The 26,792-nt window shown below is 40.1% G+C and overlaps 2 protein-coding genes across 2 annotated transcripts; both read left to right on the top strand.

Annotated features, from left to right (window-relative positions):
- Nucleotides 1-310: 310 nt before the first annotated feature.
- On the top strand, nucleotides 311-13,758 carry akirin1 (akirin 1). Its single transcript, XM_039806949.1, has 5 exons — nucleotides 311-689; nucleotides 9,655-9,801; nucleotides 12,072-12,200; nucleotides 13,080-13,151; nucleotides 13,301-13,758. Exons 1-5 carry the CDS (start codon nucleotides 485-487, stop codon nucleotides 13,309-13,311), a joined length of 564 nt encoding a protein of 187 aa, XP_039662883.1. The 5' UTR covers nucleotides 311-484; the 3' UTR covers nucleotides 13,312-13,758.
- A 1,818-nt stretch (nucleotides 13,759-15,576) lies between these two features.
- rhbdl2 (rhomboid, veinlet-like 2 (Drosophila)) lies at nucleotides 15,577-25,657 on the top strand. Its single transcript, XM_039807257.1, has 8 exons — nucleotides 15,577-16,023; nucleotides 17,687-17,930; nucleotides 19,996-20,144; nucleotides 21,173-21,285; nucleotides 22,119-22,219; nucleotides 22,873-22,933; nucleotides 23,032-23,093; nucleotides 23,684-25,657. Exons 2-8 carry the CDS (start codon nucleotides 17,700-17,702, stop codon nucleotides 23,861-23,863), a joined length of 897 nt encoding a protein of 298 aa, XP_039663191.1. The 5' UTR covers nucleotides 15,577-16,023; nucleotides 17,687-17,699; the 3' UTR covers nucleotides 23,864-25,657.
- The last annotated feature ends 1,135 nt before the right edge of the window (nucleotides 25,658-26,792 follow it).

Below are 26,792 nucleotides of genomic sequence, written 5' to 3'. Positions count from 1 at the left end.
TTTATATATGTCAATGGATTTACCTGACCACGACCACCAGACGTCTCGTGAACCTTAAATTTGAGTTCAACAGAAATCAATCAACAACAATAGGGTTGGGCAGCCAGAAATTGTAGCGTAAAGACGGTAAAAGAGAAAGCAAAATTGCAATGGATTCCAGTATTTATTACGTACACACTTAAAAAAGTAAGTTTGGACAAGAATTACAATTTAAATCAGTGAAATATACAATACAATGTGTTGTAAATATTTGAGAACCCCCCTCTTTCCAGCAATGGTATCGTCTGCCATTGTGACGTTTTAAAATTTCAGCAGGCAGGGTCGGCAGTTGGTTTACTACTCAGAGAAGTAGACCCGTTGTTGTGGAGAGCAAGAAAGGCTCAAGAAATTCGAGCAACGTTTAACGTACAAACAACGTGCGTTAAACCCCACTTTTTGAGGGTCGTTTTTCTCCAACTTATTTTTGCCGTTTTCTTTAGCTAACATGGCTTGTGGGGCAACGTTAAAGCGGTCGATGGAGTTTGAGGCCCTCCTCAGTCCCCAGTCTCCCAAGCGGAGAAGGTGCAATCCACTACCGGGGACTCCTGGTGCTCCGTCCCCGCAAAGATGCAACCTCCGTCCGCCGGTCGACAGCCCAACACATTCGATGTCTCCTCCGGCCATAGGAGGCGAACACAGGCTCACTCCAGGTATACAGTTAAACTAGATTTAACGTTTTTTCTTCTGCGTTTCAGGGTGGGTGTCATGGGGGAGGGGGTTTGGGTGGAGTGAATTGGATAGCTAACGTTAGCTAGCTAGCTAGTTGAGAGAATCAGAATGGGGGTTGGAGGCTAAACGTTAGCGGAAGAGCGTCGTCGCTAAGTTACCGAAACAGATCGTTTTACAAATCATAATAAATCAGTGGATGCACAAAAGTAGATGTATCTGTCTCGGTATTCGTTGGTGGCATCTTGCCAGCTCATTGTATTGTTGCATAGTTGTCTGAATTAGCTTATATAGGCTAATCATGAGTTGCCCATGGAAATATTAGCTTCAAAGTTCTTTGCATAGCTAACGTTAGCTAGCTAAATCAAATACTAATACTAGCATTGGGAAAAATGAATATTACGTTAGCTAGCTAGCTATATGACTGCCTTGTTCAGCTTCGCCTGTACAATATGCAGCTACTGTATGGACTATCATGGCTATTAAATCTCTTCAATCATTAAATTTAACATTTAGTAAAAAAAAAACGGATAGGCTTTAAACAAAAGATTCTGCTTGTACTTTGACACATTGGTGATAATCCAGCCTGTTGGCTCTCCTGAGAAGACAAATGGCATCACAGCAGCAGGCACATCATGGCAGGCTGTTAATGAGGAGCTGCCTGGGTAGTTACGCTCCTTGGCTTTAGTGCCACAATTGTCTTGCATTGAGGTGGGGGTTACCATTATGCACCATAACCATTTCTTCTCCTGTTCAGGCCTGGAAGGCATTGTTAATTTCCTTTATGTCTCACGTCTACTCTCCCTTTGACTTGAAAAGCTCCGCTGTAAGCGTTGGACGGGTGTGGGGCACATTACCTAGATGTCTGCACTGCGATCGAATGAGGCTTATTGTATGTGCCAGTCACTCAGATTGAGCAGCATGATAGCAGTGAGGCCTAATCCTTAAGCTTTTTAAATGTTTTAATTAAAAAAATTCTGGACGTCCTTTTTAATTTATTTGATCACTTAATGAAATGTCAGAGGATTACAATAAGGAGACACATGTACTACCTGTGCTAAGCCATGCTGTAAACTCCTAGATTGTCATTAAGCTCCCCAGTGATAAGAAATGTGTTTCCAATAGCACAGTATATTATAAAGAGCAGGTTTACTTGGGGTTCTAGTTAGCCCTCCTGTTGTTATAAAGCGTACTGGCTTTCATCTTGACCGTAGAGAAATCAGAAATGCACAAATGCATTCCTCACAACCAGTTTTCATTGGCAAGGAACTGCTTGGAGAAGAGGTGTTTCGATTTGAGAGATCCATCCTCCATATATACTCAGTGGCTGTGTGTTGAGCCACTTAACCTTTTATTAAACCAGTTAATGGGGTTTAGAACTCCTTGATTCTTCCCATTTTAAGGTTTTTAATGAATAGATTACCAACTTCTTTCCATAATAATGAACTAAGGCTGGGACAAATGGTAAGTTAAGTTCTGTGCTTCTTGACTTAGGTTTCGGTTGACGTTCGTCATAGATGATTTAGATGAATAAGTTGATACTTGAAAAATGAAAGCGAAATGTGAGCCATTAGTGAAGATTATTTTTATTGAAAAACAATAAATAAACTAACAAGCTCATACAGCCCAAATATTGCACAGTGTGCCTGGTGTATCATTTGTGAAGACAAAGGCAAAATCAGGGTCTCTTGTTCTTGCACTGTAAGAAATAATGTGCTTCGTGGTGCACATCATTGCAAAATGACGCTTGGGGGTGGTGCACATCGCTCAAAGAGAATGCCAGGGAAGCCTTGGTGAGAGCATTAAAACAAACACACACCCACAGGTGGAGGTGGTGTCACAACTGGCTTCCTGTGAATTGCTTCTGCGTCTGGTGAACTGTGTCATTCTCATTCTGGTTAGCAACTTAAAGTGATTGAGAAGTGTATTGTTTCTGATAAAGTATGTGGCAGTTCCTTGCAATTGCAGATGCCTGGAGGTGAAGACACATTTTCATTCCCCTGTTATTGCACACACAATTTAGGCATTCTGACATTGGTACAAAAAATGTATCACTAGGATCAGTTTTCCCAGGTTGTCTGTGCTGATGTTGCGTATTTAGCCTGAACTTCATGCAAAAATTATCACAGGAATCTTTTGCGTTCAATTTCATTCAGACCTAATGTCTACCTAGCTGAATTAAAGCACAGCAGCTGCAAGGGTGAAGTCATGTAAATTGGTCTGCTGCAAAACTGAGGTCCACATACCAGGTATTATACTCACTTTCACCCAGAAAGAGGCCCCTTATAGGACTGGTACTGCAAGCCTGCCTTTCTGCTGTGGTTTGCCAAGTGAAAGCAGTTTTGTATTTAGTGAAAGGTCAGCTGTCATCCCTCTCGCCCATCTCTACCCACACATGCTTTCCAGCTAGGGGTTTGCTTGTGGTGAGTAAGGCTGTGTGTGTGCAGGCGAGACACAGGGATCGGACTCCGCCAAGGTATCTTTAGATAATTATTTCATTATGTAGATAGGATCGCTCATTCTGTTCTCATCTGCCTTATTCTTGTTCTGCCAGTCTGGGCGTGTGCTTTTGGATTAAAAAATTCCCCTAGATGACCGGGGAGGCTGGTGTTTTCCTGGAACATGTTATTTAATTAGATGTTCCGATCCCAGTATCGGCTCAGATACTGCCTAAAACGCTGGTATCGGGAAGTACTGGAGTTTATGCACCAATCCGATACCATGTAATAAAGAGTAAAATAAAGTTCTGTGGCATTCGTCGTTTGTTCATGTTTCACAAAGAGTTTAACCTGAGCAAGACCGACAACAAAGATAATAAATAATATCACATCCATACAGGGATAGTAGTATACAGCTGTTAAAACATAATATAATATGATGCACTGGTATCGGATTGGTACTCGGTATCTGCCGATACTCAAGTTCAGGTATCGGGAAGCAAGAAATGGTATCGGGCCATCTCTATATTTAATGGTGCTTACCCACTGCTAGTACCGGCTCGGCTTGACTTGGCCGCGCTGCCCCATCCTCCTTTTTCCATTGCAGATTTAGTACCGCCTCATGCATGAGGCGAGCGTGGCTGATCGTCGTAGCGATGCTGCGGGAAACTGCCGTGACCTAACACGACACACACAGAATGTCGAAGGTAGGGTTGGGCAATGTTAGGATTTTAACGATTCTGATTCCAATTGCGATTCTTACTTTCGATTCCGGTTCTTCTCGATTCCGATTCTTTGAGTGGTGGAGTTGAAACGTGTCTCATGCTTATTTCACAAATAAGATGAAAGTTTTATTTTGATTCACTGGTGGGTTGCAGTTTTCCTGGGCTTTTTAAACGTAAAATAACCCATGATCAGATTTGAAATAGGGTTGGGCGATGTCCCCTAAATTGGCAGTTGACTAGGTTTACAGTAAAACATCGTGATGGACGATGATGTCGGTAGAAAATATTTTTTCTACTACTATGGGCCAACAGTTAACATAGAAACGATTAGACATACATTTAAATGCCTTCTGTAAATGGTGCCCTGCTGGTAGGTTTTACAACTTACGACCTACTTTCACTTAAGTACGGTGCAGTAAAATCAATCAGATGTCCGTGATCTGCGTAACGACAGTACAGTGGGACGTTTGCCTTCAACAGAGCGACAGTAATAACATAATATACTATAATTACTGAGTTTAAACTACATTCTCGGTTATGTTTGCACTGAATAACGCATTCATTAAACAGAAACAGAACTCACAGATGCGCAATATTAGCTCACACATAAAATAGCACCCTCGTGAATTAGCCTACTGTTGCTAACGTACATTCATAAATCCTGCATAACATCGTCCCGTACCTACAGGACCTCAGAGCTACTTATTGATGCACGCACAGAGTAGTGTCGACAAACTTAGTCCAATGAGGAGAGAAAGGAAAGTGTGATAGCGTTCCACTTTTAACCCTTTTTTTCTCTATCACTCGAGACCACTGTGTCCAACGTTACTAGAAGGTGGAGCGAGCTACAACTGACAGGGAGAGAGAGAGAGAGAATGTATCGCTACAGCCAATCCAGTCTGCTCAAAGCGATGGTCTTTTTCACAAATAGGTTGCACGTAAAGGGGGGAAAAAGTAGCTTCCACTTAAGGAGCCCTATGTCTTGTCTTTGTGTCTTTGCTAGTTTAAGACCGACACACTTGTCAATTTCTCGTCCAGCGCCCGCGACTAGGATTAGTGTGTTTGACAGGGTGGGGGGGCGTGGTATCACGATGGTGGCTCTCCATCGTGATGTCGGCCAGCCATCGCAATGGACGATGATATCGTCCATCGGCACAACCCTAATTTGAAACCAAATCCTCCAAACGATTCCAATAAAGAAATGATTCCACTGGAATTGTAATTTAAAAATGGCGGGTTTGTTCAGGACACCCCCGTCTGCCGCTAGCAATGATGACGCAGTGATTAGTGATGATTCTCTCCGACCAATCAAAAAAGCGAGTAGAGTCGAGGCAAGTCAAGCAGGTACCATTAAATGGGAAAAAAACGCCAATAATAGGCGGTCACATTGACAGCTTGGGTAGAAAAGTGGGCAGGCCATAGTTTAGGCCTGAAACCTAGCTCAGGCTGCAAGACTGCTCATGTATCCTAAGCTAAACGCAGCCTGCTCTCTGGTCAGAAAACTTTGTCTGGAAGACTACATTTTAAAAACTTTTACAAAGTAGTCCCACTACGTTTTTTTTTTTTTTTTGTTCCATGTTCTAAATGCGTTGAGGAATTTTGTATTTGACTACTTTTACTTAAATTGTTAAATTTTCATGTGGACTGAATTGCTTGCTATCATTTTAGAATATAATACAATATTTATTCCTTTAAAAAAAAAAAAACATATAAATTATTAGTGGCTATTGGTGTTACATGTGGACCATTTTAAGTTATTTTTTCCTCCCCCCTTTTTTTTTTTTTTAAGTCAAGGGAGGAACCATGACCTTTGGCTGCTAGACCACTTAACACTGCATGAGTCTCACCAGATTGGATTAGTCAAATATGTCTGGAAATCATTGAGCTTGTTGATAGACTTCTTTAGTTGCCATTTCCCATGTCTGCTGTTTTCAAACTATGAGCGGTCACTTAAATTCTTAACTGCAGAAGGGCAACTTCAACTGACCCATACATCACAAGCTACTTCCTGGCAGTTGGGACATTCGAAACTCACCTCCCCCAACAATTCTTTAGCAGTGAAGGTTGAAATGAAATGAGTCAGCTTTGTTTTCTCTCCACCACCACGTCCAATCTATCTGGCCGATCTCCTGTCGTATTCACTGTTTGGGCTGTGCCTAAGCCTTTTAGCCGAGGCTTTCTCCACTGTGTTCCCCTGGCTCCCGGAAGTCTCTGTGATTGATTGGCCTGGTTGTGGCAGGGTCATTGTTGCCAAGCAACGCCCACAGTTGAGCTACTAGTGGTTGGCAGAGCTGGAAGTGACAGGCAGCAGGAGAGGGTTTTCACTTGTCAGTCAGATGTACCCAGGAGTAGTGACATCCAATTGGACCCATTCATTTTAAACTGCGGTCACATGTTATTCCCTTGCTGTCAGTCTTCTGAAGTTCCATACGAATAAATACTACATGATTAGAATTATACAGAAGTACCAAATAAAGTTATTTTGGTTTTAGTTCTCTCTGGGGCCAGCATGTTGCTTAATCTTGCTCGTGAAGTCTTTGTTCAAACAACAATCTTGTTGAGTTCCCATTTCTAATACATACTGGGTTTCCCCCAGGAAATTGGTAAGCAGAGGTGGCAAGATCAGCAACCCCACGCCTTCCTACAAAATTAACAAAGCAAGACTCTCTGCCTGTGTACGTGCACACACAGTTTCCCCTAATATTTGAAACTCTGATTGGGCTTAATCAGTGGAGGGAGACTGCCAACCTAAAGGACTATGTATTATGTAGTAGTATTATGGGAATTAATAATAAATAATGTGTTTTTACCTGGTTTGATCACAAACTCAATCTTGAATGAATAAAGTATCTATCTATCTATCTATCTATCTATCTATCTATCTATCTATCTATCTATCTATCTATCTATCTCTAATTTATTGACAATGAAAATAATCGTTAGTTGTAGCCCTAATATGTAGTTTGGGCTTAGCTATCGTTTTTTGTCATTTCTGCTGATTATAATTATTCAAATTAGTTTAGTCTCTATAATGTCAAAATTGCAATTTTCCAGAGCCGAAGGTCATGTCTTCATATTGTTTGCATCGCCAGACCTACGTTCAAAGACCCAGACATTTCATGTACAATGCTATAAAACGCAGAAAAACGGCATCTCCTCACAGTTAAGTTATTGGAACCTGTGAATATTTAGCTCTTTTTTTTTTTTTCTCAAGAAATGACCTAAATTAAGTGATTATCAAAATTGTTGATACATTTTCTGTCAGTCTGCTAATTGCTATACTCCTTGTCACAGCCCGTCTGTAGGTTGGGATGTTGTTCTCTCTGCAATGACATGGCTTTATTACAAGTGAAAAGCCCTGTGGTAGCTAAATAAACAGGCTGTCAGATTAGGGTCCTGTATTGTTAATGCTGAAAGGTTTCAGACGCCACACACGGCAAGAGGAGGGTGTCTCCGTGAAGGCACCAGTTTAAAAGGGCAAGACGACATAGAACATGGCTTTCCTAAAATGGCTCTGTAGAGAAGATGCTGCTTTTCTCACCATCTAAACAAGATTGCTGATGAACAGGCTGAAGTGGCAACATGGCTTCTAGCAGTCTCCCCTCCCAAGATAAATGAGGCACGGTTCCTCAGATAGAGGCGCAACATGTATAGAGACCCGCTGTATGACTAGAGTAAGATAAAGTTCCTCCGCTACATTTAAAGGGACTGTACTCAAAAAATAAATAAACTCGGCGGGCTAGGATTGCCTCCACACGGCTCACCAATACATGAAATGCCTACATTTTGTCATGGCCACATGCATGTGTTGCCGGGCCGGCTATCAAAACAAAGAACAGAGAAGCTTGGATTACAACACACACACAGAGGGAGTGTGACTTCATTCTCTGCTCAGGACGCTTTTACTCAACTATATCTTTAGCATATATTTGTTTCCTGCTATATTAATGTTCTGAATGTCAAGTACAGCCCCTTTAACCATATAATACAATGTGTGTGCTGGCTGTGACCCAGCTGTTTAAGTTGTTTCGACACTGGACAGCAGCTGCAGCGTAGGCTTCATCCTAAGGAGATATTTGAGGTGGTAAAGGCCTAGTCCCTTTCTTGACCTGTCACGTGCACCTACAGTACTACCCTTTTATGTGATTTAAGCACATAGCTGTGATTTTACATGTTAAGTATAAATTGTAAGGCTACAACTATTATCTTTATTAATGATAAACCTAGTATTAAATTGGTTTAGTCTGTAAATGTCCTACAGTTTTTTTTTTTATTTATTTTTTTCAACCAGTAATCCAAAACCCAAAAATCATCGAGTCATGTCAGACCAAGAAAAGCAGCAAATTCTCATCAAATGTTTGCCATTTTTGCTTGAAAAATAAATGATTAATTAATGTTTTGGTTTTTTTTACATTGTAAAATGCCAGTTTCAGTTACAATCCCTCAGGAAGTTTTCTGTACATCCTACATGGCACTACAGATAATCCTCTTAAGCGCTTTTCTAACTTCTAGCACAACTGTTAATTACCATAATAATTTATCTGGGCTGTACAGTACGTAGCTGGCCAGTAGTGGTACATAAAACCTTTTTCAATTAGGCTAGAAGCACAGGTAATAAAGTGTATCATACAGTGAGACAAGTGATATCCTGTTCTACATCTTCTGCATTGCAGCCTTGTATCACACAGATCTTTCCACACAAATCAAGTTTATTTTGTACATTCACCAAAACTCCTTTTGGTTTTTCCCCTTCCGGTGCTAAAACAATACTTTTAGAACTGTGTGGTGCCTGAATCGATACAAAATAAAAGAGCACAAAACAAGTTGGCGACATTAAGGAACAGGTTGTTCATTGCTAAGGCTATATGGTCAAATTTAAGTAATTTGTTTAAAATCTAATAAAGGATTTTACCAGTTAATGGTTGTTAAAAAAACAAAAAGAACCACTAGTAGAAAGGTACTTTACAACAACCGCTTGAGTTTACAAGGTGCAATTGAATGCTCCATTAAGTCGAAACGCAGTGCCAACATGCCACCACGTTTCGGTACCCAACCCTAGTTGTAGCTTTAACGTGAGCCTTTTCACCAGCTGTAGCTTTGCATGATGCCAACGTCATGAAACATTCGGAAGAGAAGTGAAATTCACAGGATCAGAACGTCTGTTATGTCCGCTTTGTGTGCGTTTGTCACAGCTGTATAAAGTATCTCGCTGTCAGTCTTTCACGTCTCTACTTTCGGTCTATGATTCTTTGGAACCCATGTTTGGTTAGAGATGCCACAGAGGATGTGAGCATAGCTGTGGTTCATCTTAAGAACTGAATGATTATGCCTTCCCGTAATAGTCATTATTCATGCTGGAATACATTCAACATCGTATGACTGTGGCACGTGTAGTATTGAACACACAAGTCTAAACTAATGAAAAAACTGATCGTTTCATTCCTGTAATGAATTTCTGTTGCAGACGTGGAATATAAAGCAACTGATACAACTACTACGGATAGATTTAGAATTCCTTTTGATAATCAAAATAAAATTAAATGGCATACTTCTGAAAACTTTTTGCAGTTTATGGGGGTTTCATTACAAAGAGCAGAGGTTTTTAATAATGTGACTTGCAATGACATCCAAGCAACAAAGTGAGAAAGTTGGGAACGCATTACTTTTGCACCGCATTGGGAGCACCACTGATAACTGCCACAGGGTTGGAAAATGTGTCCATTTCTGGGTGTCCTCTGTCCCACTTTAAACAAGTTTGTGTCCTTGTTTCTGTTTGCTGCCTACAGAGCAGATCTTCCAGAACCTCCGTCAGGAGTACAGCCGGATCCAGAGGCGGCGGCAGCTGGAAGGGGCCTTCAACCAGACTGAGGCCTGCAGCTCCAGTGATGTCCCCAGCCCCAGTTCCTCCCTCAACGCTCCCAGCTCCCCACCAGGTAGGAGAATTTACTGTTGGCCGTACGCACACATACACTATAAACGTTTTGGCTTTTTACTCCAAACGCCACATCTTCTGGTCATGGACAGCTCTAATAATACAGCCTGGCACTATTGGTGCGAGTTTATGATGTTTTTCTCCATCCGAACAAACATGCTAAACAAGGTGAGGAAATGTTCCCATCGGTTGATGAAGTCATGACAACACCAGTGTTACTGATTACACGGTAAATGCACCGAGGCTGTGTCTGGCCTCTTCGGACCTCTGGTCGAGCGTTCGCTGCGCGGCTCATTTTGCAACCGGCAGGTTAAGATGGGAGGCGCAAGCTGCCCAAAGCGCTGCCCTTTGGGCCCCCATGTTACCATAGAGTGTGTGTGTGTGTGATGTAAACCAATTTGGGCTGTTTAGCATAGCGGCGCTGAGCTCCGTGGTTGGCTCACTATCTGGTATCTGGTCTATTTTCACTCCCAACTGAAGCCCGCACACTAATAATATATTATAAACTATATAAATGATTGGATTCTGCACTTTTGCTTTTCACTTTGACACCAAATCCTCTGTTGTCTTGTCGGTCTCCTCAGGTGATGAGTGAAATCTAACTCCTGCTACTCTGTTCTGCAACGCTGCTGAGCGGAGCAGGTTAACTAAATGGGTTTTATTGCTATAAAAAAAGTAGCAAAACAACGGTTGGGGCGGTGGGCAAGAAATGTAATTGGACACGGTAACGGCGGTAACGCTGACTACCGTGGAAAGCCTACCACTTACAGAAACGTCCCTCTTTTGGTGTTGAGTGCGGAGTGCCGTAACGTTTAAGTCGCTGTTTAGATCAGTTTGTAGGAGCTGTAGGAGAGTGTTGTACTTACTGCAGGTAAAAACCTCTGCTACCCAGGTGATTAAATAACATGTCTGCTTTGTTTTGTTCTGGTTAGCAAGTCCTTGAAGTGACGGCCAACTCAGACACCAAAACCATCAAAAAAAACCAAAAAAAACGAATGCCAACTTTTGTAAGCCTAATCTTTGTAACCGTTATGAATGATAAGGTCATTCATTCTGCAAGGCCTGCCAAAAGATCCTTTGCTGGACCTGCATGAACAACAAGTGTCTCAAGAGCCAGGCTACTGCTGCTCATCAAAACAATCACAAGGGCAGAGTGATTGTGATTCCAGATGTGAGTTTGTAAAAGATTTATAGTTGTTTGTGCCAAATCCAACCCACTTCTGAAATGGAGAGGTCTCTCTCATCTGACTTCAGTCAAAAGTCTGCTTTATCATCATTTTCTCAGATTACTGTTATGTGCAATGGATGTGTTTTCAGATGGAACTCCAAAAACCGTTCTCGTGCTTCATCATATCTAAAAGGATAACTAATCAAATGGATATGAAGTGCAAAAAAATGTGTCGTGGAATAATGATCATGTACGAAGAGCTCAAAAAGTCAAGAGATGATTCAACATTTTTCTTTGTAATCCAGTTAATAAATCCAAATGTCATAAGGGTAAACGTCTAAAATAGAAAAATTGTAATTGAATTGTTGGTGGTTGAGTTTTTCTCCTTTTTTTTTTTTTTTTTTTTTTTTTCAACAGAATTGCTTCCAAATATATAGTCAAAACTTTTTACAAATAAGTTATTTACTGAAAACGTACAACGGTCAATATATTACTTGCTACACTGGCACCTAAAATGCGTGCAGATTGTAGTGGATGAACGGTTCATATTGACAAACATTGTACATTTGCTGTTAGCTTCTGCTCCTCCTGATGCAGTTTGATGCTTAAGGCACAATTTGGTATGTTGGGTGCGAGATCAAGCCCCTCTGGTGTTTTTCCTTCTCGCTCTGCATGCTGGTCTCATAGATCACACCGACTGCACTGTTACTAACCCGGCCTCTTTCTGTCTCGGAGACGGCCGTTAAACCTTCATCCGCGCTCTGTCATCCTCTCCTGTGATTTACAAACCTTTTTAAGTCTTTTAAATGGCTCATGGCAGCCCTCAAAGGCCTCTGGGTAAGGATCACCAAGCTAAAGCTGGCTCCAGTTGCGCTGTGACAGAGACATTGGGGGGAGAGAAAGGGCCCACATTAGTGCTGCATGACCCTGTTGGCTGGCAGAGGTGAGGAACGACCGACCGACTGCAAAGCAGTAAATTTGCACCTGGCCGAGCACCTATTTCTGGAGAGAGGACACTCCTGTCTCCGTGACTTATCGCTGCGCCGGAAATGTGAGCGATTCAGCCCTTTTTAATAGCCGATCCGATTTTTGTTTTTTTTCAGGTGCCTCAAGGAAGGACCAGCCCTCGTTTACACTGAAGCAGGTGAGCTACCTGTGTGAGCGGCTGCTTAAAGACCACGAGGAGAAGATCCGGGAGGAGTACGAACAGATCCTTAACACAAAACTCGCAGGTAATAAACTAAAACTATAAGACCAGTGGCCGGATTGGCTCATTGGGTACAGCAGGCGCACAATATACAGAGGTTTACCCTCGACGCAGAGGTCCAGGGTTCGAATCCGACCTGCAACGATTTCCTGCATTTCTTCCCCCTCTCTCCCTTTTCTCACCTAGCTGTCCTATCAATAAAGGCAGAAAAGCCCAAAAAATAATCTTAAAAAAAACAACTATAAGACCAGCACACTCTGAATTGACCCATACAGCACTTTTTATGTTCTGGCAGTGAGGTACAGTAAAAGTGAGAAACATCCTGCCCCTCCCTTTTTTGAGGTTATATTCTTATCATAACTGATAACTTCTGCAGCGCTGGCATCCATGCCCCCAGAGTTTATATATGCTTCTAGATGCCAAGACTGTAAATGGGCAGGAAACGAGTGCAATAAAGATGGTAGACTTTGGTGTAGCAATTGAAGCAAACTTTCCCTCCATCCCCACTAAGCGGTCTCCTTTTGTGATCGCTTTTCCTAAATGTCAAAATAGGCGATCCCACTGTAGAGGCATTGTCATTAGGCTATATTAATGTTTATTTTGTCGAGTATTATTTATTGGCTGCGATCGTTCTGGTTTCTGACAACAGAGAAACGGAGAGCGACGTCAATGAGAATTTATATTGTGAGTTTGGCTGTATTAAACATAATATAGGTGACCACGGTGAGCAGGAGACGGAACGGTAGTTTTAACAAGCTGAGACTCCGCAGTTTGGCCAGATGTTTGCTGTGTGCACCGTTTTTGTTGTCCACCTGAAAGGGGGACAAAGCAGGTGCACAAAAAAGACCTAGAAAGGCGGTGTTTGAATCCACACATCCTCACCTTCATCTTCTTCTGTTTCCAGAACAATATGAATCTTTTGTGAAATTCACACAAGACCAGATCATGCGAAGATACGGGGCCCGGCCTGCTAGTTGTAAGTATTTTTAAACCACAGTTTCCTTCAGAAAGTCAAGAATTCTGTAAAATTATACATTTCTTGTTAGAGCTGTGTTCAGAGTTAAAAGAGATGATTTGATTGTTACATTGTCTCACTACAGTATCAAATCATTGTATGTGTTTCAGATGTCTCTTGAGCTCCCCATGATGAGATCCCAGCTTCCTCTCACGAGACGGCTGCTCTTCTACTGCCCTCCCTTCCACTTGATTTTCATTTTATTTCCCTATCCCCCCTCCCTCCCCCATCTCAAACTGTTTGGGTGCCATGGTTTATCCTATTTTTAAATCCAAATGTTGATTTCTTACTTTCAAACTATTGCTGCTGGCCAAAAGTTAGAAGAATCTGAAAGATAAACTATGTATGAAGCCCACCCTTTATTTTATTTTTTTTTTTTAACCCTTTTTTTTTAATTATTTTGTTCATATGCTCTTTCTGGAAATCCGGACTAAAGCAAATCTGTGTCAAATCTCTTGCCGGCGCTGTAGAAAAAGCTTATTGGCTCATGTGATCATTCTGTATAACCTTCAGCAGCTGTATTTAATGGCTCTTGCTTCTCACGTTATCCCCTTTTTTTTCTGCTTACCCCCCCACTTCCCAAAAAAAGGTTTTTTTTTTTTTTTTAAAAAAAAAAAGCTTTTGTTAAAATCTGTTGCCTATGATGTTTTCTTGAAACATATTGTTTTTGTAATCTGGGTAGTTCTGGAGCTTTCCCTACCATCATATGATCTTCTCAGCAAATGAAGTTAGCTAAATTTAACTGTGGAGGTTTTGCTTTTCCATTTCCCCCCCGAGCCCAAAAGTATCCATGTTAGCTTAAAAGTTGAAGACAATCTCACCTAAAAACGAAGCAGGTGATGGGCTGAAAATTACTATTTTGGTGATCTATTGATTTTTTGATATTTAAGCAAAAATGCTAAATCTGGTTTCTTTCCTGTTTTTAAATATTTAATGGAATATCTTTTGGGTTTCTGACATTTTATACACAAAACCAGGAATAGACTAAATTAATTTAAGTAATGGACTGTGAGAATAATTGTAAATTGCATCGGCCTTGGTCTGTCAACTATTTGGGACTGATATGGTCGTAAGTTAGCCTAGAAATCTAGATGCACCCTAGCGGCAGCAAATGTAATTTGCAGCCAGGGTCAATCTAGCAACTCTCAGTTGGCTTGCGAGCTGGGAAAAAACAAATTCTGGTCAGGCCAATCACATTGTGTATAGAGTCGGTGGGCGGGCTTAACATAAGGACGGCAGAGTTGCGGTATTCCCTGCTACTTGAAAACAAAGAAGATGGCTGCTGCTGGTGAACAGCAGTTTTTCGAATCTGGCTTTAGCAGCAACTCTGGAAGACTTGGAGTTAAGCTCTGAAGTCATTCTTAAAAAAAGAAAGATGTGTTCGGAGTAGAGCTGGGCAATATATCAATATCGTGATATGAGATTAGATATCTTAGATTTTAGATATTGTAATATGACATAAGTGTTGTCTATTCCTGGTTTTAAAGGCTGCATTAGGCCTACAGTAAAGTGATGTAATTTTCTGAACTAACCAGACTGTTCTATTATTTGCCTTTACCCACTTAGTCATTATATCCACATTACTGATGATTATTTATCAAAAATCTCATTGTGTAAATATTTTGTGAAAGCACCAACAGTATACACACTACATACTATACTATACACTACAATATCGTTGCGGTATCGATATCAAGGTATTGTTGGCTATGAGTGCAGAGGGAGTTTGAAAGACCATAGAGACAACTATATATCCCGCCCCTCGGATTGAGCCCTGCCAATGGGGAGTTCCCAGACCCAACATCTTGATGTGGGTCTGACTTGTCGGGCTAGTCTAAATAGTTTTGAAGATAAATTTGTTTTCTCAAAGAGATTCTGGCTCAGGTTAATTTTTATATCTGCTAATTTATTATTAATGTGCAATGTAATTTTGATTAAAACTAATTAATTTAAGAAATGAGAATAACATGATCCACTGGCAATCAGGGTGATCAGGAAATGCTATTACACCACCTGCTGATGACATTGTTAATTAAAAATGTATCTAAAATCTTTTATTTTGAGAGCAACCTCTATTGTAAACGTATACAACCATCCCATTGTTCCTAACTGTGGACACTACTTCCACCTTGTGGTACATGTGAGGTAATGCATCATTTATATTAAAGTGGAACTTTAACCTCAGTGCACTTCAAATGAATTAGACGCTGTATAATCTAAATAATATATATAATCTAAATTTGAATATGGCACTATGGATCAAAGATGGTCGTTACTATTGCCTTTTCTCTCCTCTCTGTGTGTGTGTGTGTGTGTGTGTGTGTGTTTTGCAGAGCTGATTTGAATAATGTGTCGGTGACGTCACTGACCCCAGGTGTGGCACGGGGGAAGAAACAGGTATCCTGTAGTTGTGCGCAGGTTGCAGACTTCAGTATTCGCGGTGTTTCTGTGAAACTCTCCTGTAGTTTAGTGGGAGAGTGGAGCATCGGTGGGTTGTTTAGGCTGAGGAAGGAAGCCTCTTTGCAGGAACAAGCAATGAAAGGTCTATAATTATCTCCAAGTGCATTTTGTTTTCCTTTTTCTTTTTCTCCTTCGGATCCCACAGAGTGACGGACGGCGTTCGGGTTGAAGAAGGGACTCCGCGGGTTGTCCGAAAACATGGAGGAATGGTGTTGAAAACGTTTTTGTTCAGTATTTTGATCTCCAGTACAGTATATGAACCCATGCACTCTTCAACACACACATCGAACTGTTTGAATACGTTTAGTTGAGTCAATATTTATACGTTTGGGACCGCTTGGAGCCATCTGCACTCTTCCTGTTGAAGGATTAGGTGAGTAAAAGCCAAAGTTATGTCGACTTCATTCATAACAAACTATAGAAAACTTTACAATGGCGAGGAGCCTTAACTAGACTACATTTTATTTAAGTTGCCAGATTGAAGTTTCTAACCCACAAAATTGACCCATTTAGAGTATTATCAGCAGCAGCGCCCAGTAAACAGGAAACGCAAATCAACAGGCGGCTGTAAGTCCATGTAACTTACTTTGAAAGACTACTGTAACTATATCTGTATTCTCTATCACCTTCTGTCTAAGCCTAGAGCTCAAAAGGTGTAGTAATGCTATTTCATGTTTGGTGTGGTTTTGTGTAAAACTTATGTTTTTGCACATTTTATTTACTGTTGGTTGTAGCCTACTTGAGCAAGGCCTCACTAAAGGAGTGGATTTAATTACTTTGAGATACATTTATTCACTAGTCTAATACTGGACATTTCAGGAGTCATTTGTAGTTAGGTAAGTCAGTAATTGTTAATTCCTGTAAACTTTTTTACATGATATATTACATTACACTGGAATTGTAGTTTATAGGATTTAACGTGTCAATTACATTCATTCATTTATTTATTGATTGATTGATATCTGGCATTCAGTATAATGTTCTTCTTTCCAAGAGTATGATTACAGTTAGATTACATCTCTTCCACTTGAACACAACATTGTAGTAGGCTATACTCTTGGTCTCCCTGGGTCTGACAGTTGTAGAAAATGATGCATGTTTTATGTGTAGAATAGATGTATTTAATTTTGTTGTCAGTAGAGCTGCTAAGATTAGTCAATTATTTCATTAGTCAATCAGTAGAAAATTTAATTGGCAACTATTTTCATATTTTCTCAAATGTTAGAATTTGATGCTTTTCTTTATCATGCATGATAGTAAACTGAATATCTTTAGCTTTAGACTAGGGCTGGGTATCGTTTAAACATTTTCGATACCAATACAGTGACTTTGATACCTGTTCCTAAACATTAGACAGCCAATCACCAGCATTTTTAGATCTTGGTAGAAGCATGCTGCATACTAATTGGCTCACTGACGCTTATGAGATTTACTCCTTAGGTATTGAAATTTGGTATTGAATAACAAGGCCTTTTTCAATACTCAATACTTCAGAGGCAATTCGGTCGGTGCCTAAAAAGTATTGAGTTTCGGTACCCAGCCCTAATTAAGACATCTGAAGACCCAACCTTTGGCTGTAGGAGTTATAACTGGCATTTTTCACTATTTTCTAAAATTAAATAGACGATTAATCCATACTATAAATAATTGTGGTTTGCAGCTCTAGTTGCCAGTTCTATCTATTTTTAGGTCAGAAGTACTTGAGGGATTAGTCTGTGATAGCATATTTATTCATCTGTGGTGATCAGCATCTAGGCACTTTAAATCACGAGAGAAGTAATTTGTGTGTTAGAATAGTGGCAATATAGATGTCACAGTATAAGTAATTTTATATCTCAATAGTTGCCAGTTTATTAGGTACACCTAGTTTAAACTAATGCAGTCTAATACAGCAGGCCTTGCAATAAATTCTGCCTTTGTGAAGGTTATAATGTTTTTATTGAAGCTGTTTTAGAGAGATGTTTCATCGTAATGGTTAATTTTGGAGGCTGTCATTTCACTCATCTTTAACTCCGACTATTAAATCTGCTGTGTAGGACTGGAGCAGTGATGGAGGACATCGACGTCGAGCAGGAGGAGCCGTTCCCCGTGGACCGAGATGGGAGACGCTTTAGGGGTGAAGAAGACCAGCCTGATAATGACAGAGAAATGGGATGTTGTGAGAAGTTCCATCATTCTATGTCCAGATGGATGCTTCCAGAAGAGCTTCGCGAAAAGTACCTGGAACGGGCCAACTGCTTCCCACCGCCCATCTTCATCATCCTCATCAGTATTGCAGAGGTAGCTCTTGCCCTGAATGTACATGACACACACATTGTTTGAGTACTGGGACGATCAGTATGGATTCTGTGATCTAATTATACATCCAGCATGTCACATGTCAGTGTGTTAATTACAGTATAGATTTGCCTGGGTGTGATATTTTTAAATCATGACAACTCAACACTTTTAATGGAAAGCTGTGATTTTTTTTTTTTTTTTTACAACTAAGCTCTTAACTGAGAAGCTCTTGTACAACAATGAGCGCTCATTTCGTTCGTTCTGTCTGTGTTGGCATCTCTGCCGCCTCCTCTAAATGTCCTGTTTCATAAAGTGCAGTTCTTACTAGCAGGCAGCAGGCATGGTGTCAATGAAAAAAGTAGTTTTCATGAGTCGTAGCTTTAGGGTAGACCTGGTGCAGTTGATCCTCACTGGAAGGATTCAGAGATGCTTTTTCTTGATTGTCTAAACAGAAAGCCAGCGTATCTCTTTGACTTTTAGATTCAGGTAAATAAATTGATGAATGTGGAGGATTAGTGGGTGATTTGTTGCAGTAGCAGGAGGGGGGATGCTGTGGCCTCATTTTGCCTCGAAACCTATGGCTTTAAACGGATGTATACAGTCTTTTTTTTTTTTTTTTTTTTTTTTATAAAAACAACTTTAACCTAAAGCCACCAGGAATGCTACTCAGATTGCCTGTATGAAAAACAAACCATAGCAAGTTTGGTTTTAGTCCAGAAGCCATAAGACTTGTGAGCTGTCGTAGCAGAAGAGATGGCAGGAAATGAAAATATGAAAAAATTGTAACACACTATTATGTAGTTGGAAGCAGAGTGTCTATTAATGTGTTCGTCAACAACAATAATTCCACCTGTGGACACCTTTTGGAGGCTGGTATAGGAACACACAATGAATGACAATATTGTAAAACACAGTTGTAATGCCTTAAATGGGAGAAATTAAGTACTTTTAAATTGAATCCATTTGGATATTCCTTTTACATTATTACTATCTGTGGATGAAACCATACGCCTATAACATGTAAAATAATTGTGGCTGTTGCTTAACTCTTATCACGGAGTGTTTTGCACACTTGCCTATTCATACTTGATGAACAGCTCACTCTTTGTAGCTCACAGATGTCCAATGTCACTACATTTGACTGTCTGTGAATATTTTCTTATTTGGGGGACAAGGCACTTTATTTACACAGAGAAGATCGACTTAGCTGCAGTGTTTGTTCCCAGCATGCCATCACTTTATGTTCCCACAGACGCAGGCATTCAGACGTATGAGCTGCAATGAACGATCACACTGGGGGATTTTCTGTGGTCGGTTAAACACACTTTAACATCTGTATTTCTGATTCATCCTTCCCATTATTATTTTCACAGCTGTTTGGGGATTTAGCGTCGACCCCAACATCTGCTTCTGCTGCTGCACCTTAAAGGCAGACCGTGTTATTTGGACAAAAGTACAATTGTTTGATTTTTTTTTAATCATGTTCTTAAAGGTCCCGTGGCATAAAAAAATTCACTTTATTATGTTTTTTAACATTAATATGAGTTCCCCCAGCCTGCCTATGGTCCCCCAGTGGCTAGAAATGGCGATAGGTGTAAACCGAGCCCTGGGTATCCTGCTCTGCCTTTGAGAAAATGAAAGCTCAGACGGACCGATCTGGAATCTTCTCCTTATGAGGTCATAAGGAGCAAGGTTACCTCCCCTTTCTCTGCTTTGCCCGCCCAGAGAATTTGGCCCACCCATGAGAGAGAGACATCATGGCTTGCAAACAAGCAAAGTGGCAGTTGGTCAAGGCCACACCCCCACCCTCCATCTTGCCCCCCTCCTCTCTTCTCCTCAATAGCATTTAAAGCTACAAACACAGAAATGGCACATCCTAAGGAAAGCTCATTGTGGGACTGGCTCTAGTGGCTTTGGAAATTCTGCACCAAGGCTGAATTTCGGGAAAAAGACTTCAGATACAGTATTAGGGGACCACTAAGGTCTATATAAAAGCATCCAAAAAGCAGCATGTCATGGGACCTTTTTAAAGACTAACTTGTGTGTATATTCTGGTCTTCATCAGCTGGCAGTGTTTATCTACTACGCTGTGTGGAAGCCTCAGAAGCAGTGGGTGACCCTGGATGAAGGCATCTGGAACAGCCCGCTCTCATACAAGCCTGAGTCTAGGAAGGAGGCATGGCGCTTTCTCTCCTACATGTTTGTCCACGCTGGGTAAGCAAGGGTGTTCCTTAGATACCTTTTTAATTACATGATGAAAGCTTGAGTCAGTGTTGAGAGTGGACAAATACCCGCAGACACTTTACAGTACAGTATCATGGCCCTGCAGCAAAGATCAGTTTGGTGAAGCTCATAAACTTTGTGGGTTTTCTGATGCTGTCAGAGGTGTTGATTCAAATCGGTTTTCATTTTTGAGGCTGCAGGTTGTAACCACTGTGACTCTTTATTTATTAAGCGTCAGGATTTTGACACTTTTGAATTGGGAATTTGAAGCTTATGAATTACTTCATATCCACAGTTACAAAGGCGAGCTTAAAGAGGTACACAGAGGTCTGAGTTGCCGGCACATCTGTCAAAATACTGCATGTGATGTGGCAGTCAAACCGTCAGTTAAAAATCATGAGTACATAAGCCACAGGAACACAGGAAAACCAAAAATCATGACTACACAGAAGCACATCGGAAAACTAGATTAGCAAGAGGAACAGTGGTCCCAGTCACACGCCAACACTAACTTAAACACACCTAACAGGATATTTGCTTAGAGGATAGGGCTGGTGATATTCTATATTTTTCCCAACAGATCCCATGAGTCAATCTCACACATAACGTCCTGCTTCCAGAAATCCTCCCTAGTGCACCACGTGTGTTAATCCACAGCTGAAAATAGTCCCACAACAAAAACACTATTTACTCCTGTTTGAGTAACATTTGTTAAAACCTACAGTTACATTATACATTTATCGTACATTTGAAAGCTGTTTTTAAAGATTTAAATTTTAAGTGGGACAAATAGGCTTGTGGCCACAGAAGCCGTAGGGAAGTGTTTATGGTCTTTTCATGGGATTTGTTTAAATTTAACAAAACTATAGAAAGAAATCCCTACATTGGTATTATTATCACCACCTGGTATTTACTGCAGAGCCACGGTTGTTTCTGATATTCCGTCCATCCCCCTGTATGACATTTTACCTCCATTGTATATAGTATATCCTGCTTATTCTCCACCCCTGCCTGTCTAGTGTGCAGCATATTGTGGGCAACCTGGTGATGCAGCTGCTGGTGGGCATCCCGCTGGAACTGGTCCACAAAGGATTTGAAGTGGGAATGGTTTACCTCTCTGGCGTCTTGGCAGGTAAGGATCGCCTGTTTTTTTCCCTCTGATAGAGTAAAAGTAGCCCAATTGTTGTCCAATGTAAGTGACTTTGAGTTTGTGAAAAGCGCTATATAAATTCAATTTTTTATTATTGTTATTAATTCTTGCACATGGATCTTTTTTATTTTTGTGAGGCATGGCATTTTCTCTCCTACATGTCTGTCCACGCTGGGTAAGCGATACCTTTTTAGATACCTTTTTAATTACATGATGAAAGCTTGAGTCAGTGTTGAGAGTGGACAAATACCTGCAGACACTTTACAGTACAGTATCATGGCCCTGCAGCAAAGATCAGTTTGATGAAGCTCAGAATCTGCTGCTGCTGTGGTCCTGCTCAATGCCCTGCTACGCCCTGCACTGCTACTACCATTATTTCCAGTCTAGTTTGATTATCTTTATTGGTACCATAATTGCTACTGTTCATCATACCAACTGCTATAATTATTATGAATCATATTTTTTCATATCTGTATCACTGTCTTTGTGTCCCAACCGACAGCAGATGGCCGCCCACAAAGAGTCAGGGACTGTCTGAGATTTCTGCCTATAAAGGAGGGTGGGGGGGGCCTTGTTGGGTCTTTGTATATTATAGAGTGTGGTCTAGACCTACTCTATCTGTTAAGTGTCCTGAGATTACTCCTGTTGTGATTTTACATTATAAATAAAATTGAATTGTTACACAAGCCGCTTAAGCTAGCTGGACTTGATCAGTGTTTGTGAATGCACCCAACTCTTACTTGCCTTGAAGTTGGGTTTTCCTGCTGTCAGAAATGCCACTGATTTTAAAACTGATAATTTCTGTTTCCCCTCAGGCTCGTTGGCCAGCTCCATCTTTGATCCTTTCAGTGCTTTGGTGGGAGCTTCTGGGGGTGTCTATGCCCTGTTAGGAGGCTATTTTATGAACGCAGTAGTGGTAAGTTTACATAAAGTTCAAAGTTGGTATGAAGATCAGCATTTCAGTGTTTACTTTGTCCTTCCAGGCTTCCACACCTCAATTTCTACCATAACTTAATGTTCAGATAGGATAAAAATGGAGATTAAGAGAATTTGAGAGATTTTGAAAGTAAAGAACGGACAAGACTATCGATTTCATGCGAATATAAACATAACCTTGGTGGTCCAATTCATTGTCTAAAGCGCGTCTAAAGGTCAGCAGATACCATAGTCTGAAAGTTTTATTGTCTTTCTTTTTTATGATCGTGTTGCTTCATTCTGTGTTGTTGTTTTGTCTTTGTAATTTGACTCAATAGCATTGTGAATGAGGGTCGCCACTCAAAGATCTCTTGAGTATAAAAAAAGGTTGAATGAATAGTGTGTGTACAGTACCAGCTCACTTAAATTTTTCCAAAATAAATGTCATTGATAGTTTCTGAATGTCATTTTAAGAGAATATATGTTCTTCAATTACTGAGCACACACTCAAGGTTTAAGCGTGTTGCTATACAATGATTGTGGCATTTCTGTTTTGTGAAGCATTCACTCTGTTTTCAAGCTTATTTGTGTTTAATGCACTTTGTAAGATAAAATGTTAGCACAGTGACTGATAAATATGCTTTAATTTCACAGAATTTTCGAGAGATGATTCCTCTCCTTGGAATATTTCGTATCCTCGCCATTGTGATATTTGGTATGTTCACTGGTGTGGTTTCAACCCATTTTGTTAGTTTTCTAACTGCTGTCATCACACTTTAGAACTGTTACATTTATTATTTTCTTTCTTCACAGTTGGCTCAGATTTTGGATTTGCCTTCTACAGAAGATTTGTCAGCCAGGAGGCTGGAATGCAGGTATGATTTTCCTACATATATAAATAAAAAAACACTTGCTAAACCTTTTCAGATAAGGAAAGAACCTCAAGCACAATCCAGCTAATGCAGCTAGCCTCCCCCAAACTTGACAGTGTTTGGTGATGGGTTTAATTTGCTTGTTGCTACAGGCAAGATCAGTAGCTCTTGCTGGGACTTGATTGTACTTCCTGAAAAACACCTCTCTATATGGGCGCATACTAATGGTGAAAGACTGGAAACCAACACATTTCCCCCACAGTGCATATCTTTTTTTAAATCTGTAATCCACATTGAGAAATGGTGACCTTTTGTCCTTTGACTCCATACTTTCTTTCAGTTTTTAATTTTTCCAACTGATTACCAGACTACATACTCTTAAAATCCAGATTCCTTATTCCCTCCCCTGCCTTGGTGTCTCCCTTTTTTATTTTTAAACCTACTCTTTGTGTTGTTTGTCAAACAGGTTCTGCAAGTGTTTTTGGGTGTGAGGTCAGATGACAGAAGTCAAGGGGCCTATGTTCCATTTAATTTGGGTAATTAGGCCTACATGCTAGCTCTGCAACCTGACTGTATCTTCTCTCCCCCCCCAGGTGTCTTTTGTGGCTCATTTTGGAGGAATCGTGGCCGGGATGACCATCGGCTACGTCTTCTTCAGCGCTTACAACCAGAAGCTACTCAAAGACCCACGTTTCTGGCTGTGTATAGTAGGCTACATACTCTGTGTGGTCTTTGCTGTGGTTTTTAATATCTTCCTGAGTCCAGCACCATAGGAACATAAAGCTGCATTTTTTTATTTTTAAAGTTAACACTAAACGCCTTAATGTCACACTCAGGAAGCTGTATTTTATACTGTTGGTTTTCAGAGCAAAATAATGCACAGGGCATTTCATATTTTTCTATCAGATTTTCTTCTTTTTAAAGCAGAATTTGGAAGTTCAAGGGGAAGGGTGCCTCCTGCTGTTTATGTGTAAAATTGCAGAAGGAATATTTAAAAAATTTAGACAATGTTGAGCAAAATGGGCCTTAAAAAAGTGAGTAATTTTGAACTTAATTCAATTTTATCTGTGCCTTTTCAATGTTTTCATTGTTATTCGTATTTCTGTGTTTGAGTGTTTTTGTATGTTTTAAAATAAAAATTTAGAACTCTTTGTACTTGAGCACACTGGTCCAATTTCATGTCATTTTTGTTTAGTAGGAAATTATACCCAGGCTGTGTGTTTTTTAAATCATTTTATGCTATTCTGTGCTAATCTTCTGTTGAATCATCATGGACTCTTATGGACTTTCAGTATTCATAAAATATGCCTTAAACGTGTTGAAATCCTCGCATTAAAACATGGAATTTCATGAAGACTTGGCTGTTTGACAACTCTAACAAGAAGAAATGGTTTACAAACAAGTCTCAGGAAAGAAAAAAGGGATGAATGCCTAAGCTGTTGGGAGTTGATCTTCCTTTTGTAAGCAAAAGAGCTGGTTTACCATCAGGCAATGGCTTAATGCCATGTTATTGTTTGTCACTTCCTGTTGACAGGGCGTGGCTAATGACATGTTGAGTTGTAAAACTGTTGATTAATTTTTCTCTTACTGTATACTTCTCTGTCATACATGTTTTTTTAACCTTGGCAATATACAGAACTTTGTCCTTAGACAAACATCCAGCTTTTGGAAACACTGGATACTGTTGGTAAAATTAAACAGTGGATGTTATCGTACAGTACCCCTACTAAACTGTAGGGAAATCTTTGAATCATAAGTGCAAGTTATAGCTTAGTGACGGTATAGTTTCTTTTTCATAAGTCTAGAAATGACATGTTACTGTGTTACTGGTGTGAGAAGGGCATTGGGTACAGATTGTAATACAGGAACAGATCTTATGGTAGAATATGTACTTAATTTATTTAAGATTACAGGTTTAACTATGACCAAAGACTAAACAGAAACTTCCTACACTTGGTTTTGAATTCCACAGCTCAATGTTTAAATTATTTTTAATAGAATTTGATGTTTTCAATGTATTTTTTGTCAAATTGAATCTGAACTTAGGATAATGGCATTCATTTTGTCTGATGAATATTTATACTGAATTTACAGTGGAGATGTCCATTTCATTGTTAATTAGCAGATAACAGTGTACTACAGTCTGTTGTGTGATGGTGCTGGGATGTATTTGCCTTCTATATAGCGGAAATCGGAAATCTGATGTCATTGGACAATACGAAATCTGCAAGATTTCAGCCATTGTGTCTTAAATTTAATATTTACTGCTTAGCATCATTGCTGTAGTGTTGTTGCATTTATTGTTGACATTGTTTAGTTTCATATTAAAGAGTCCATTAGGGATCTTGCTTTAAAATACAGAAAATAACATTGTGGGTTACTTAATTTGGTTTGGTTAGGCCCAGAAGGCCTAAAGATAAAAGATACAGTAGCATCAACTTCATGAGACAAAAAAATGTCTTTCTCATTTTAGTTTTTATTGATGTTTTCTGAATTATAAACATATATTACCCACAAATGAGCATGTAAACCAACAAACAAAAGTACATTAAACTGAAAGAAAACCACTGCTTGGGAGTTGCATTTTAGATGCATCCATTCTCAGTGTCCTTTCCATAGTCTCCGTCGCTGTTTTGGCTCCTGAATATGTTCAGTATAATAATGTTCTTTTCTGCCACTTTTTGTCCATCTGCATTTCTTGCCATCTCAAACGGTGTGTCAGTTCTTCAGTTTTCCTCTACTATCTCCGTCCATTGTTCTTGAGTAGGTAGATCCACTTTAACCCATTTCCCTGTGATATCTTTTTTTACTAGCTATCAACAATAGTTTGACCTATTTGATACCTATCCCTTATTTTCCCATTTTCTTTAGTAAACTTGAAATTATAAAAATATAGTACCATGTAGCTCATAGGGATATCCTATCCTAGTATCTTTTGTAAAGTTTGGCATACCTTTTTCCAAAACATTTTTTGTGGCATTTTAAAAATATATGCGAGTGATCTGCTTCTGGCACTCCACATTCTCTCCAGGATGGTAAATGTATTTAGTCACAATGCAGTCTGCACTTGGGGATCCAAGTGTACAAAGGTTCAAGGACACCGAAGCACTTGGGTGGCTGTGGCTCAGTGATAGAGAGGTCGCCTGCCAATTGGAAGGGTTGGTGGTTTGATCTCTGGCCCTGCAGTCCCATGTCGAAGTGTCCTTGGGCAAAACTCTGAACCCTGAGTTGCCCCTGATGCTGTGCATCGGAGTGTAAATGTGTGTGAGTGTTTATCTGATGAGCAGGTGCCACCTTGTACGGCAGCCTCGGCCACAGTGTGTGAATTGTGAATGGTTCCTGTACTATGTAAAAGTTACGTCGTTAAGACTAGAAAAGCGCTATATAAATACAGTCCATTTACTCAGGAGGGTAAAGTTTAAAAAGCTTTTGTTATATTTCTTGGCTAAATCATTAAAATGCTCATATTATGCTTTTTGGCTTTTCCCCTTTATTGTGTTATATATCTTTTTTTGTGCACATTATAGGTTTACAAAATGAAAAAGCCCAAAGTCCACCCCAAAGGGACTTACCATCTCCAACAGAAAACACTGTTCACTTTACTTCCGTGACGAACGTGCGTCACTTTGTAACACACGTTATAATGCTCGCCTAGCTGCTAGCATGGCACTCCCTCATGCTCTGCTTCTGACTGGGTAGTAG

The sequence above is a fragment of the Perca fluviatilis genome, chromosome 7 (genome assembly GCF_010015445.1).
Source record: "Perca fluviatilis chromosome 7, GENO_Pfluv_1.0, whole genome shotgun sequence".
Classification (NCBI taxonomy): Eukaryota; Metazoa; Chordata; class Actinopteri; order Perciformes; family Percidae; genus Perca; species Perca fluviatilis.
This window is presented reverse-complemented; position numbering and strand designations above follow the sequence as displayed.

Excerpts from the sequence above, each read along its gene's own strand:
- akirin1 (XM_039806949.1), top strand. The coding sequence starts at position 485 with ATGGCTTGTGGGGCAACGTTAAAGCGGTCGATGGAGTTTGAGGCCCTC. Across the intron at positions 690-9,654 it reads CGAACACAGGCTCACTCCAG|AGCAGATCTTCCAGAACCTC; the intron begins GTATACAGTTAA and ends TGCTGCCTACAG. Across the intron at positions 12,201-13,079 it reads CCTTAACACAAAACTCGCAG|AACAATATGAATCTTTTGTG; the intron begins GTAATAAACTAA and ends TTCTGTTTCCAG.
- rhbdl2 (XM_039807257.1), top strand. The coding sequence starts at position 17,700 with ATGGAGGACATCGACGTCGAGCAGGAGGAGCCGTTCCCCGTGGACCGA. Across the intron at positions 17,931-19,995 it reads TCCTCATCAGTATTGCAGAG|CTGGCAGTGTTTATCTACTA; the intron begins GTAGCTCTTGCC and ends GGTCTTCATCAG. Across the intron at positions 22,934-23,031 it reads CCTCGCCATTGTGATATTTG|TTGGCTCAGATTTTGGATTT; the intron begins GTATGTTCACTG and ends CTTTCTTCACAG.